The 13,042-nt window shown below is 48.6% G+C and overlaps 2 protein-coding genes across 3 annotated transcripts; both read left to right on the top strand.

Annotated features, from left to right (window-relative positions):
• The first annotated feature begins 2,562 nt into the window (after positions 1 to 2,562).
• LOC121152991 (protocadherin beta-6-like) lies at positions 2,563 to 5,079 on the top strand. Of its 2 annotated transcripts, XM_040975346.1 has the most exons (2): positions 2,566 to 4,656; positions 4,687 to 5,079. In XM_040975346.1, the coding sequence occupies exons 1-2, from the start codon at positions 2,566 to 2,568 to the stop codon at positions 5,077 to 5,079; spliced, it is 2,484 nt and encodes an 827-aa protein (XP_040831280.1). The 2 variants fall into 2 exon arrangements, with proteins under 2 accessions (XP_040831272.1, XP_040831280.1); XM_040975338.1 differs by having other exon boundaries at positions 2,563 to 5,079.
• Positions 5,080 to 9,009: 3,930 nt separating this feature from the next.
• On the top strand, positions 9,010 to 11,538 carry LOC121152985 (protocadherin beta-17-like). The gene is given in 1 exon segment (XM_040975325.1): positions 9,010 to 11,538. A coding segment is annotated over 1 exon segment (2,529 nt).
• Positions 11,539 to 13,042: the final 1,504 nt, after the last annotated feature.

Genomic DNA, 13,042 nt, shown 5'->3' with positions numbered 1-13,042 from the left:
GGAAAGCAGTCGAGGACGACCCGAAGCCTTGGGACCCTGCACCCTTGTGGGAGACCCAAAAGAGCTCCTGGCTTTGGATGGGTGCAGCTCCGGCTGTTGTGGTCACTTGGGGAGTAAATCATCGGACAGAAGATAATTTCTCTGTCTCTTCTCCTCTTTATATATCTGGGTTTGCAATAACTCTTTAAAAATTTTTTTAAAAAGGAAGTATTTGTGTCATACCAAGAATATAGCAAACCCGAGTTTAAAAGACAATTAATATATGCCAGCATCAAGATGAGATGTTACAATTATCCAAGAAAGATTTGAAAACAGATTGCATGAAATGTTTCAACAGGAAGTTATCAACATAGCTGAATCAAATGAAAAAAATATACGGAGCCCAAGTCCCCTCCACCCCCCCAAAAAAATACAGCAAAAGAAATAAGCAAACATCAGAAAATATAAAGCTACCAATGACATCCCATAATGGAGTGCTCGGCTTCCAATCCAGCTCCCTGCGAAGGCAGCTGAAGACAAACCCAGAGCTGGGCCCTTCAATCAGAGTCTCCGTAAGAGGCTTATGCAAATAAAGTCAATTCAGTTCTACTCCAGGAAATCAACATCAAAAGAACAAAACAGAGACGCATTCTTCTGAAGGAATTAGAGGTAACCAGTTCCTATTGAAAGGCACGCGCCTCACACATCCTGCTGAAGGAATTAGAGGTAACCAGTTCCTATTAAAGGCACGCGCCTCACACATCCTGCTGTTCTATTTTGGATGCACTAAGGTATCCTGTTATAGCTACCAATGATCAGGGAGGCAAGTCAGTATGGACTTGGAACCTAAAAGGGCTTGGAACCCACCCTATATGACTGCTAAGAATTGCTTTAAACATGAAAATAACTTAAAAAATCTGTTTTAGGATTTCTGGTGGTGCTATAGGCAAAAAGTAAATAAACAATGAATGAATGCCATCAGGCTGGACTCAGAACACTCAGTGCTTCCTCAGAAAGATGTATTTAGAAACGAGCCTGCTTCAGAAAAACTGAAACCAGCCAAGCAAGATGTGTATTGGCTTGACTCCATCAGCCCACTTTGGTATTACTCATATTCTCCAGGGAGAGCCTGTTCTCAGTAATGTTGACCAGGTGAGCCCTCCGGGCTGGTCACATTGGTATTGTAACTGTCTTTCTGGCTCGATTCCTGTGATTTTCAGCCACAAGATGAACTCGGATGATTAGACTCTAGACTTTATTTAGCTTCAGCTTGCATAGAGTGGAAACATTTTGAAGAAATCTAAAGTGAATTTTCCTTGAGCTCAATTGATTTTATCTCTTAATAAATGTGAATCCTGAACTTGTGCTTGACCCATTTTGCTTTCTTATATGTGCATGCACCAACATATTATTTTGAAGCACATTTTGCAGTTTAAGCAGAAATTGGTGACATAGGAATAAACAGGCCAATGATGTCCCACCATTGATGTCATTCACTAAGTTACTAGTAATCTTTTAATATCACCTTATTTTTCCTGAATTTACATTAGATTTGGTGGTCTTCTGTGCTGCTCTTGAATGCTTATTTTCTGCACTGCATTATGTTTTTAAAACAGACTGGTACTTTTTGATCATATTTAATTGAAGAGGGGAATTCAACCAAAAAATAGAATGCAATGCATGAGACTTTTAAAACCACGGCCAAATCTACCCATTAAAAAATGAATTAGTATCCTTAAATGCTTGTCATAAGTAATATTTGATTCATCTTAGTTCCTTTTTAAGATAATTTTATTTGCTCGCACTCGGCACTTCTATCATGAGTATCTCTTGGTCTCCCTTCTGCTAGTAGCCCAGTTGTCGCCCTTATTTTGTAGGCATAACTGCATGACAGAATCTGCTGCTCATGCCATTCATTAGGCATTTAGTTTAGCGAAGTTACTCGCCTTGCTTGTTGTTAATCAACTTTCATATTTTGCAAAGTGTGTTGTGTTTTGGGGACAACTGTAGAATGTCCCTCTTGGACTCACAACTCCCAGCTGTCTTCAGAGGTGAATTAAACTGTCTACAGCCTGAGGGGATGATTCTCAAAGGTGGAGACAGATTCAAATGCAGATTTCCATTCAAGAACTGGAGAGAACCCAGGAATGGGCCTAACAAGCAGCAGCAAAACCCAACCTCAACAACAAGGCTCCCAACATTTTTTGTTTTAATGCACGTGGTTCACACACTAAGTTTGAGAGATACCAATTCAACTTAAAAGTGAGCTGAAAATCGTATCCATCTAAAAACACCCGCTGAAGTTAACATTTTGAACGCATGGTGGCGATGCAGGCTAAGGGAATGAATGACAGAGCGGAACTTTGCCTGGACTTCATTTCACCGAGAAGCAGAGGTAAAAATAAACAAGACAGTGCAGCTAAAGCTAAGCTAGAAGTGTCCAGGAGGGCTGTTCCCGCCGGACCCGGTGGAGGAATCGATTGAAAAATCGATAGCAAAGGCATTTCAGAGAGCCCACAGTGGATGGTGGCTGTAAGGAGCTGCAAAAGGGGTCTTCCTCTAGAATCGGACCAAACAATGGAGATGATGCAAACAAAAGCGCGGCACGACAAAAGGCAAGTGGCAATCCTTATGGTGTTGATGCTTTTGTGGGAGGTGGGTTCAGAATCCATTCAGTACTCAGTAATGGAGGAGACAGAAAGCGGCACGTTTGTGGCCAATCTGACAAAGGACCTGGGAGTGGGAGTGGGAGAGCTGGCCTCACGGGGCGCCCGGGTTGTTTTCAAAGGGAACAGACAACCTCTGCAGCTTGATCCGAACACCCATGATTTGCTGCTAAATGAGAAACTGGACCGGGAGGAGCTGTGTGGCTCCACGGAGCCATGTGTGCTGCCGTTCCAGGTGTTACTGGAAAATCCCCTGCAGTTTTTTCAGGCTGCCTTGCTGATCAGAGATATAAATGACCACGCCCCAGAGTTTCCTGCCAGAGAAATGGTTCTGAAAATATCCGAAATTACTGCGCCGGGAAAAATATTCCCACTGAAAATGGCACAAGATTTAGACGCAGGCAGCAACAGCCTTCAGAGCTACACCGTGAGCACCAATGCCCACTTCCACGTTGTCACCCGCAATCGGAGTGACGGTAGAAAATACCCGGAACTTGTGCTGGACAAGGCGCTAGACCGCGAGGAGGAGCCCCATCTAGAACTGACCCTCACTGCGCAGGATGGCGGGTCTCCTCCACGGTCAGGGACTGCAACGATTAGGATCCTGGTGCTGGACAGCAATGACAATGCCCCCGAGTTCGTTCAGGAGCGCTATGAGGCACAGGTCCCCGAAAACAGCCCCCCAGGCTATCGGGTTCTCACCGTTTCTGCCAGAGATTTGGATGCAGGATCCTTTGGGGAGCTGTCTTACGCCCTATTTCAGGTCGATGACGTTAACCAACCCTTTGAAATCGACACAATCACAGGAGAAGTTCGCCTGAAAAAGACATTGGACTTTGAGGAATTTCAGTCTTATCACGTGGATATCGAAGCCACAGATGGCGGGGGTCTCACAGGGAAATGCTCTTTAATCCTCAACGTTCTGGATGTGAATGACAACGCCCCTGAACTGACCATGTCATCACTCTTCAGCCCAATTCCAGAAAATGCACCAGACATAGTTGTCGCAGTTTTCAGCGTTTCAGATGCAGACTCTGGACGTAACCAGGAAGTTGTTTGTTCTATAGACGACAAAACCCCTTTTATCCTAAGACCATCTACGGAGAATTTCTACACCTTAGTAACAGACGGACCCCTGGACAGGGAGGCCAGGGCCCAGTACACCATCACCATCACTGTCTCAGACCTGGGCACGCCCAGGCTGCAGAGCCAGCACAACGTGACAGTGCACGTGTCCGACGTCAACGACAACGCGCCCACCTTCAGCCAGGCCCTGTACACCCTGTTCGTGCTGGAGAACAACAGCCCCGCGCTGCACATCGGCAGCGTGAGCGCCAGCGACAGGGACGCGGGCACCAACGCCCAGCTCACCTACTCGCTGCTCACACAAGACCAGGCAACGCAGCAGCCACAGGGACAGGGACAGGAGCAGGTGGACGTGGGCGCGCTGGTGGCCCTGGACGCGGCGAGCGGGCAGCTGTTCGCACTGCGCGCGCTCGACTACGAGACCCTGCGCGCCTTCGAGTTCGGCGTGCGCGCGTCGGACGGCGGGTCTCCGGCGCTGAGCGGCGAGGCGCGCGTGCGCGTGGTGCTGCGCGACGCCAACGACCACGCGCCGCGCGTGCTGTACCCGCCGCGCAACGGCTCTGCGGCGGGCGCGTGCCCCGAGCTGGTGCCGCGCGGCGCCGAGGCGGGCTACGTGGTGAGCAAGGTGGTGGCGGTGGACGGCGACTCGGGCCGCAACGCGTGGCTGTCGTACGAGCTGCTGCAGGCCACGGAGCCCGGGCTGTTCGGCGTGTGGGCGCACAGCGGCGAGGTGCGCACGGCGCGGCCTGTGAGCGAGCGCGACGCGCCGCAGCAGCGGCTGCTGGTGCAGGTGCGCGACCACGGCGAGCCGCCGCTCTCGGCCAGCGTGGCGCTGCACGTGCTGCTGGTGGACGGCTTCTCGCAGCCCTACCTGCCGCGGCCCGACGCGCCGGCGGGGCAGGCGGGGCAGGCGGGGCAGGCGGGTGTGGGGGGTGTGGGGGGCGAGGCTGGGCAGGCGGAGGCGCTGACGGTGTCGCTGGTGGTGGCGCTGGCGGCGGTGTCTTCTCTGTTCTTGGCGTCTGTGTTGGCGCTGGTGGCCGCGCGGCTGTGTGGGCGCGGCGGGGCCGGGGCTGGGGCTGTGGCGGTGGGGTCAGGGTGTGGGGTGTCTGTGGCCGAGGGCCGCTTCTTCCCTGCCGGGGCTGGGTGTGGTGGTGTGGGTCCTCTGGTGGACGTGGGCGGGGCGGGGACGCTGTCGCAGAGCTACCAGTATGAGGTGTGTGTGAGTGGAGGGAGTGGGACTGGTGAGTTCAAGTTCATGAAGCCGATTGCCCCGAATTTTTCTCCTGAATTTCCTGGTATTGAAATAGAGAAGAGCCCCAGCGTTCGGAGTAGCTTCCCTTTCAGTTAAGTATTTGATTTATGTATATATTTGTGTTTGTTAGATTTTGAAATCTCTTTATAATTAGTTGTTGATGCATGCTATGTTAGTGCTGTATGTTGCTTAGTTTCCTATTTTTTTTAATTTAAGTTTAGATACTAAACATACACAGTATTTTCTCTAGTTTTGCTTTATTGTATTGAAACACTTTTCCGTATGTGACCATTTATAAAACAAATGTTTTCATAAATTAAACAATTTTAGTTGACATATTGTTATAGTCATTTTATTATTGCTGTATTGCAATATTTAAAAATGTGCTTTGTTTTTATTATCCAGTATTAGCCTAAATTGGGGTGCAAGCCCCAAAATGTGAAACAATGATGATAAGTAAGTGCTGACAGTGCTATTCAGACGTGTATGTCAGTATGGGGCAATAGCGCCAACATTATTCATGTAAGCACCATTGTAGTGTCAACACATTAATTTAGTTTCTTAGTCTCATTTATGAGCATGATAGCTTTTAGAGAAAGCACCACGTCAGTTGTAAATGCTGAATGAATATTTGGTATACATTCCAATAATTTTTTTAAAAATATTTTACATTTTCTGTGTAAAGGCATGCTAATAACTTTGTATATTAAAGTATACTTAGAATTATTAAAAGCAAATTGCATTCTAAAATTTTGTGGAAATGCATACTATAAAAGTATGCATGGATTCCCTTTTACCATTAAACTCAGTTGTCTTTTTAAATTTTATTTTCATTATTTAAAAATATTTGTTTATTTACATTGGAAAGGCAAATACAAAATAGATTTACCAAAGAAAAAGATCTCTGTCCACATGGTCACTCCCCAAGTTGCCCCAATGATCAGAGCTGAGCTGGAAGGAAGCCCAGAGCCAGGAGCCTTCTCCGTGTCTCCCATTGTGGCACAGCTTCAAAGGCTTTGAGTCATCCTCTGCTGGTTTCCCAGACCACAAGAAGGGAGTTAGATGAAATGCAGCTGGGACACAAACTGGTGTTCATACGGGATCCCAGCACTGTGAGGCAAGAATTTTTTAAAAGATGTATTTGTTGGGCCCGGTGCAGTGGCGCAGTGGTTAAGGTCCTCGCCTTGCATGCCCGGGATCCCATATGGGCGCCGGTTCTATCCCCGGCAGCCCTGCTTCCCTTCCAGCTCCCTGCCTGTGGCCCGGGAAGGCCCAAAGCTTTGGGAACCTGCACCCGCGTGGGAGACCCGGAAGAGGCTCCTGGCTTCGGATCAGCATAGTATCGGTCCGTTGCGCTCACTTGGGGAGTGAATCATCGGACGGAAGAGCTTCCTCTCTGTCTCTCCTCTCTGTATATCTGCCTTTCCAATAAAAAATAATAATGATAATAAAAAAAAGATGTATTTCTTTATTTGAACAGGCAGATCAGATTTTACAGAGAGATGAAAAACAGAGAGAAAGATCTTCCATTCCCTGGTTCACTCCCCAAATGGCCGAAATGGCCTGGAGCTGAGGCACTTCAGGAGTTTCTTCCAGGTCTGCCACATGGGTTCTGTATCCCAAGGCTTTGGGCCATCCTCTGCTGCTTTCCCAGGTCATAAGCAGGGAACAGCTGGGCTATGAAATGGCGCCCATATGGGATGCTGGTACATGCAAGGTGAGGATTTAGTCATTGAACCATTGTTCTGTGCCCAGAGGGCTGTCTTTCAAGCCCATTTCCCCCCCAGGAACTTTTACAATCCGTTTCATATTACTACTTTTTTTTTTAAAGATTTATTTATTTTTTTTGTAAAGTCAGATATACAGAGAGGAGGAGAGACAGAGAGGAAGATCTTCCGTCCCCAAGTGAGTGCAATGGCCGATGCTATGCCGATCCGAAGCCAGGATCCAGGAACTTCTTCCGGGTATCCTACTGGGTGCAGCCGTCCTGACTGCTTTCCCAGGCCACAAGCAGGGAACTGGATGGGAAGTGGAGCTGCCGGGATTAGGGATTAGAACCGGCACCCATATGGGATCCTGGGCGTTCAGGGTGAGGACTTTAGTTACCAGGACTTTAGCCCCTAGGCCACGCCGCCCCATATTGTTACTTCTTAAATCACTCATTTGATCTCCTTCAAATCAGAGAATCTCCTCCACTCATCTTCTGTTAAAAAAACAAAAATGTTTGAGAAGACACTTTATCTCCTTATATGTGTCTAAAAATTGGATAATTCAGAAGTATTGTTTTGTCAAAATCAAGCTTGCGAACTCTTTGTCAAGCTGCTGAGTACACTGTTAACAACTGAGTAAGTTATTGATAGCAGGTCAGTAGCTAGTGTAAGATTTTCCCTTTTGGTACTGTTTAAGCATTTGTCTTTAACAAACACAAATTCCTTGCTCCCACACTTTAGTCCATATTTGGTTTTATTTGCGTAGGTTATATTTGTCACATTTTATGAAAAAGATATTTTCCATTGCCTATAGGCAATTTATATTTACATGACAATAGAGTGAATATTTTATGTCCATTCTTAACTGAAATGGAACTAGGCTTACCTAAAATATATTTGCCTGTGATTTGCTTCCATACAAGTGAACTGAAAAGGATGACTTCCAGCTAATTACTGTTTGTATTCACAGAGATTTACTCTGGGTTCCTTCTAACAGGATCCTTGTTCTTTGGAGGGAATTTGCTTCTCCTGCTATTCTTGCCCCAGCCACATGGTTTCCTTTGCAGCAATGAAGTTTATCCAATAACCCCATCCCCAGAGTCCTCGAGGATATGTGCAGGGACAGGGCCAGCGAAGGTAGATCAGAACCCTTCCCCAGAAAACAGAGTTTTGCCCCTTATCTTCATGCTTGTAGAAAAGACATTGAATTCTGAGCATATACCGGTTTTTAATAAAAGAAATGGGTATTGTACTAGTCTAATAAATTCTAGTAAAACTCTGCTAGGCATTGTACAAGTCGGTTTATAAAGGGAAAAGTTTACCAAGAAGCCCAGAGGCTGACAAGAAATCACCTTTTAAGTTTATTTGAGAAGTTATAGGAACATTACAATTTGGGAGTAGAATTTTAAAAACCATAAACTTGTCTTAACAAAAACAAATGAGTATTTTTGTAGTGTAAATTCCCCAAGAGGAAGAACTTACTGGTATTATCTGGAGAGATACTAAGTAGATATGAATTTACCTCAGCAGAGTTTTAAGAGAAAATAGGCCTGGAAGTTATTTGTGATTTCACAACTACTGTTAATTACCTGAACAAGACTTCATAACAGGTGGGAAAGGGGAATTTTTAACATTCTGTGACCTAAAAATCACGCAATGGGGCCCGGCATGGTTGCCTAGTGGCTAAAGTGCTTGCTTTGCATGCACCAGGATCCCATATGTGTGCTGGTTTGTATCCCAGCTGCTCCACTTCCCATCCGGCTCCCTCCTTGTGACCTGGGAAAGCAGTAGACAACAGCCCAAACCCTTGGGACCCTGTACCCGCATTGGAGACCCAGAAAAAGCTTCTGACTCCTGGCTTTGGACCAGCTCAGCTCTGGCCACTGCGACCACTTGGGGGACTGTACCAGCAGATGGAAGATCTTTCTCTGTCTCTTCTCTGTAAATCTGATTTTCCAATTTAAAAAAATCTTTTTAAAAAAATCAAGCAATGCCTTTCAGTTGTTTTAACAAACTTGTTTTAAAATGAAAATTATCTGAAGTTGTAAAGTAGAACGCTTGGTGGCGCTGCAGGCTAAGAAAATGTAAAACGTCTCCAGCGTCAGCGACTCCTTCCAAGCCAAGCAGTTTTTAGCAGCTTGCAAAGGAAACCTTTCACACTGCTGGAGACAAAAAGCTTCAGAGAGGTACCTATTCTCCCGTCAGTCAATGAAAGCAACTCAAGGTGACTAAATTTAGCTGAGTTTACGTGAAGCATTATTTTTTGTGTGTGCTATTGTTGAAGACTGCACCTTCAGTCTTTGTCCCCGGAGGAACAATGGAGACTCCGCTCTCAAATGCGCTGCAGAAAAGGCAAGTGACCGCCATTATTTTCTCATTACTACTGTGGGAGGTGGGCAGCGCGGCCCACAAGTATTCCATTCTGGAAGAGAGGGAGAGCGGTTCTCTTATAGCTAACCTAGCAAAAGATCTGGGGCTGGGAGCAGGGGAGCTGATCGCGCGGGGTGCCCGGATTCTCTCCAAAGGGAATAAACAGTATTTGGAGCTGGAAGAGAGGAGCGGAAATTTGCTTGTAAAAGAAAGGATGGACCGCGAGGAATTGTGTGGTGACACGAATCCGTGTTTACTGCACTTCCAGGTGTTACTGAAAAACCCTGTGCAGTTTATCCAAGGTGAACTTCAGCTCCAAGACGTCAATGACCACGCCCCGGAGTTCACAGAGAAGGAAATCCTACTCAAGATCCCGGAGAGCAGCCGTCCCGGGGCGCTGTTCCCTCTGAAAGCAGCTCAGGATGTGGATGTGGGCAGCAACGCGGTTCAGACCTACACCATCGACGCCAGTTCCCACTTCCACCTCCTCACCCGCAACCTCAGCGATGGCTGGAGATACCCGGAGCTGGTGCTGGACAGGGCGCTGGACCGGGAAGAGCAGCCCGAGTTCAGGTTGACCCTCACGGCGCTGGACGGTGGGGTGCCTCCGAGGACTGGGACTTGCCAGGTCCTCATCCTGGTCATGGATATCAACGACAACGCCCCCGAGTTTGCTCAGCAGCTGTACCAGGTTCAGATCCCAGAGAACAGCCCGCTAGGTTCGCTGGTCGCTGCTGTCGCCGCCAGCGACGCAGATGCTGGGACCTACGGGGAACACTCCTACTCACTTTTCCAAGCTTCAACCCAAATCATTCAGGCCTTTGAAATAAACCCAGCCACGGGGGAAATTAGATTAAAACGACTATTGGATTTTGAAGAAATTCAGTCTTATCGAATGGAAATTGAAGCCTCAGATGGCGGGGGTCTCACGGGAAAATGCACCGTGGAAGTAGTAGTGACGGATGTCAACGACAATGTACCGGAACTGACCATGTCCTTACTGATCAGTGAGATCCCAGAAAATTCCCCGGAGACCTTAGTGGCTGTTTTTGGAATTTCAGATGCAGACTCTGGAGACAATGGAAAAACATTTTGTTCCATTCAAGAACATCTACCCTTTCTTCTGAAACACACCATAGACAATTTCTACACCTTGGTAACAGACGGGCCGCTGGACAGGGAGGCCAGGGCCCAGTACACCATCACCATCACTGTCTCTGACCTGGGCACGCCCAGGCTGCAGAGCCAGCACAACGTGACAGTGCACGTGTCCGACGTCAACGACAACGCGCCCACCTTCAGCCAGGCCCTGTACACCCTGTTCGTGCTGGAGAACAACAGCCCCGCGCTGCACATCGGAAGCGTGAGCGCCAGCGACAGGGACGCGGGCACCAACGCCCAGCTCACCTACTCGCTGCTCACGCAAGACCAGGCAACGCAGCAGCCACAGGGACAGGAGCAGGTGGACGTGGGCGCGCTGGTGGCCCTGGACGCGGCGAGCGGGCAGCTGTTCGCGCTGCGCGCGCTCGACTACGAGACCCTGCGCGCCTTCGAGTTCGGCGTGCGCGCGTCGGACGGCGGGTCTCCGGCGCTGAGCGGCGAGGCGCGCGTGCGCGTGGTGCTGCGCGACGCCAACGACCACGCGCCGCGCGTGCTGTACCCGCCGCGCAACGGCTCTGCGGCGGGCGCGTGCCCCGAGCTGGTGCCGCGCGGCGCCGAGGCGGGCTACGTGGTGAGCAAGGTGGTGGCGGTGGACGGCGACTCGGGCCGCAACGCGTGGCTGTCGTACGAGCTGCTGCAGGCCACGGAGCCCGGGCTGTTCGGCGTGTGGGCGCACAGCGGCGAGGTGCGCACGGCGCGGCCTGTGAGCGAGCGCGACGCGCCGCAGCAGCGGCTGCTGGTGCAGGTGCGCGACCACGGCGAGCCGCCGCTCTCGGCCAGCGTGGCGCTGCACGTGCTGCTGGTGGACGGCTTCTCGCAGCCCTACCTGCCGCGGCCCGACGCGCCGGCGGGGCAGGCGGGGCAGGCGGGGCAGGCGGGTGTGGGGGGTGTGGGGGGCGAGGCTGGGCAGGCGGAGGCGCTGACGGTGTCGCTGGTGGTGGCGCTGGCGGCGGTGTCTTCTCTGTTCTTGGCGTCTGTGTTGGCGCTGGTGGCCGCGCGGCTGTGTGGGCGCGGCGGGGCCGGGGCTGGGGCTGTGGCGGTGGGGTCAGGGTGTGGGGTGTCTGTGGCCGAGGGCCGCTTCTTCCCTGCCGGGGCTGGGTGTGGTGGTGTGGGTCCTCTGGTGGACGTGGGCGGGGCGGGGACGCTGTCGCAGAGCTACCAGTATGAGGTGTGTGTGAGTGGAGGGAGTGGGACTGGTGAGTTCAAGTTCATGAAGCCGATTTTCACTAATTTGCAGAACAACTCCCCCAAAATAGCAATGGAAGAGCACGCAAACTATAGTAATGACTTTGATTTCAGCATGTAGTTAAAATAGTCGCTCTATTCCTTGTATACATCATTTGGTAAGTTCAAAGCTTAGGTGTTTTGTAACCGATTATGAACTTTTAAAGTTATGCTAAAATTTGAGCTGGGATGGTGTTTACTTTATGATCATGTCAAGATGATTGCTCCTCAAACTTACCATTCAAATACGTCTGAGGTCATTAGTTTTACAATCACTTGTAGAATAGCTTTGAGAACATTGTGAATTTTCTTAGTGGTTGTTAAACCTGAGCTGTGATGCTCCTTCTCTCACATTGCATTCCACCCAGGAAGGGACCAGAACTTGTGCAGTGGAAATGTCTGGGTCTTGCTCTTCTTGTTCTTTATTCAGGTTTGTTTTCACTTAAATGATTGCATAAGTGTGATTATCTTCCTTAACTTATGAGGGTTTTTGAGTGATCGTTTTAATTCTATTTCCAAAAAGTTTCATTGACGTTCTAAGTTGTAAGAACTGTCGCTTGCATGTGTCCCGTGAGGTGAAATAGCATGGCAATGATATTGGCTTTTCAGCCTTAAAAGTATTGACCCCTGTAATAAAAAACGCAGGGGCAATATCCATTCACCTTCCATCTTTTCTTCAGAGTCCAACTTTATTTGCTTCATTAATACACTTAATCAAAAGATGCCATTCTCCCCACATCATTGGCGGTTAAAACTTGGACACATGACAGGTTGTAGTCAATGAGATGTTTGCTCAACCCTTATAGGAGACATGTAAGAAGACTTGGTAATGGTAATGATTGATCCAGGAAGAGGTCTCCTCTTCCCTCTTTACCTGCTCCTTGCTGCTAGACACGCCTCGGGCATGGCTAGTGTACACACAGCCACGTGGGACAGTAATTACGGAAACCACAAATGAGGACTGTCCACACATAATAAACAAACGTAAAAGACACAAAGGCTGCTGGTAGCCGCGGGGCTATCATATCACCCCTTGATGATCCACATTTGAGGTTTCTTAATTGAGAAAACTATTTATTTAGCGTAGATATTGCCAGTAGGAGCTAATCATGACTCTTTAACAGATAAAAGTTTTAGCACCATATATATATATAGTAAAATGCACAAGGCTTAAGTGTACAGCATAATTGATTTTTTCAAAGCTTTTTATTTCTTTGTAAGTTTGATTGATTGGAAAGGTGGAGTTACAGAGAAAGACCAAGAGACAATGAGAGACAGAGATCTCGTCTGCTTATTCACTTTCCAAGTGGTGGCACAATCAGAGCTGGGCTGAGACAGTCAGGGGCCAGGAGCTTCAACTGAATCCCCCCTATGGTTGCAGGGACCCAAGTATTTGAGCAATTTTAAAGTTTTATTTATTTATCTTATTTGAAATGCTGATTTACAGATGGAGGGTCTTCCCACCGCTAGTTCACTTCCCAAATAGTCACAACAGCCAGAGCTGAGCTGATCCAAAGGTAGGAGTCTCTTTTGGGTCTCTCAAATTGGTGCAGGGTCCCAAAGACTTGGGTCATCTTCCACTGATTTCTCAGGCC

The sequence above is a fragment of the Ochotona curzoniae genome, unplaced genomic scaffold (genome assembly GCF_017591425.1).
Source record: "Ochotona curzoniae isolate NIBS_2020 unplaced genomic scaffold, NIBS_Ocur_1.0 contig_1, whole genome shotgun sequence".
In the NCBI taxonomy this organism is placed as follows: domain Eukaryota; kingdom Metazoa; phylum Chordata; class Mammalia; order Lagomorpha; family Ochotonidae; genus Ochotona; species Ochotona curzoniae.
This window is presented reverse-complemented; position numbering and strand designations above follow the sequence as displayed.

Excerpts from the sequence above, each read along its gene's own strand:
- LOC121152991 (XM_040975338.1), top strand. The coding sequence starts at position 2,563 with ATGATGCAAACAAAAGCGCGGCACGACAAAAGGCAAGTGGCAATCCTT.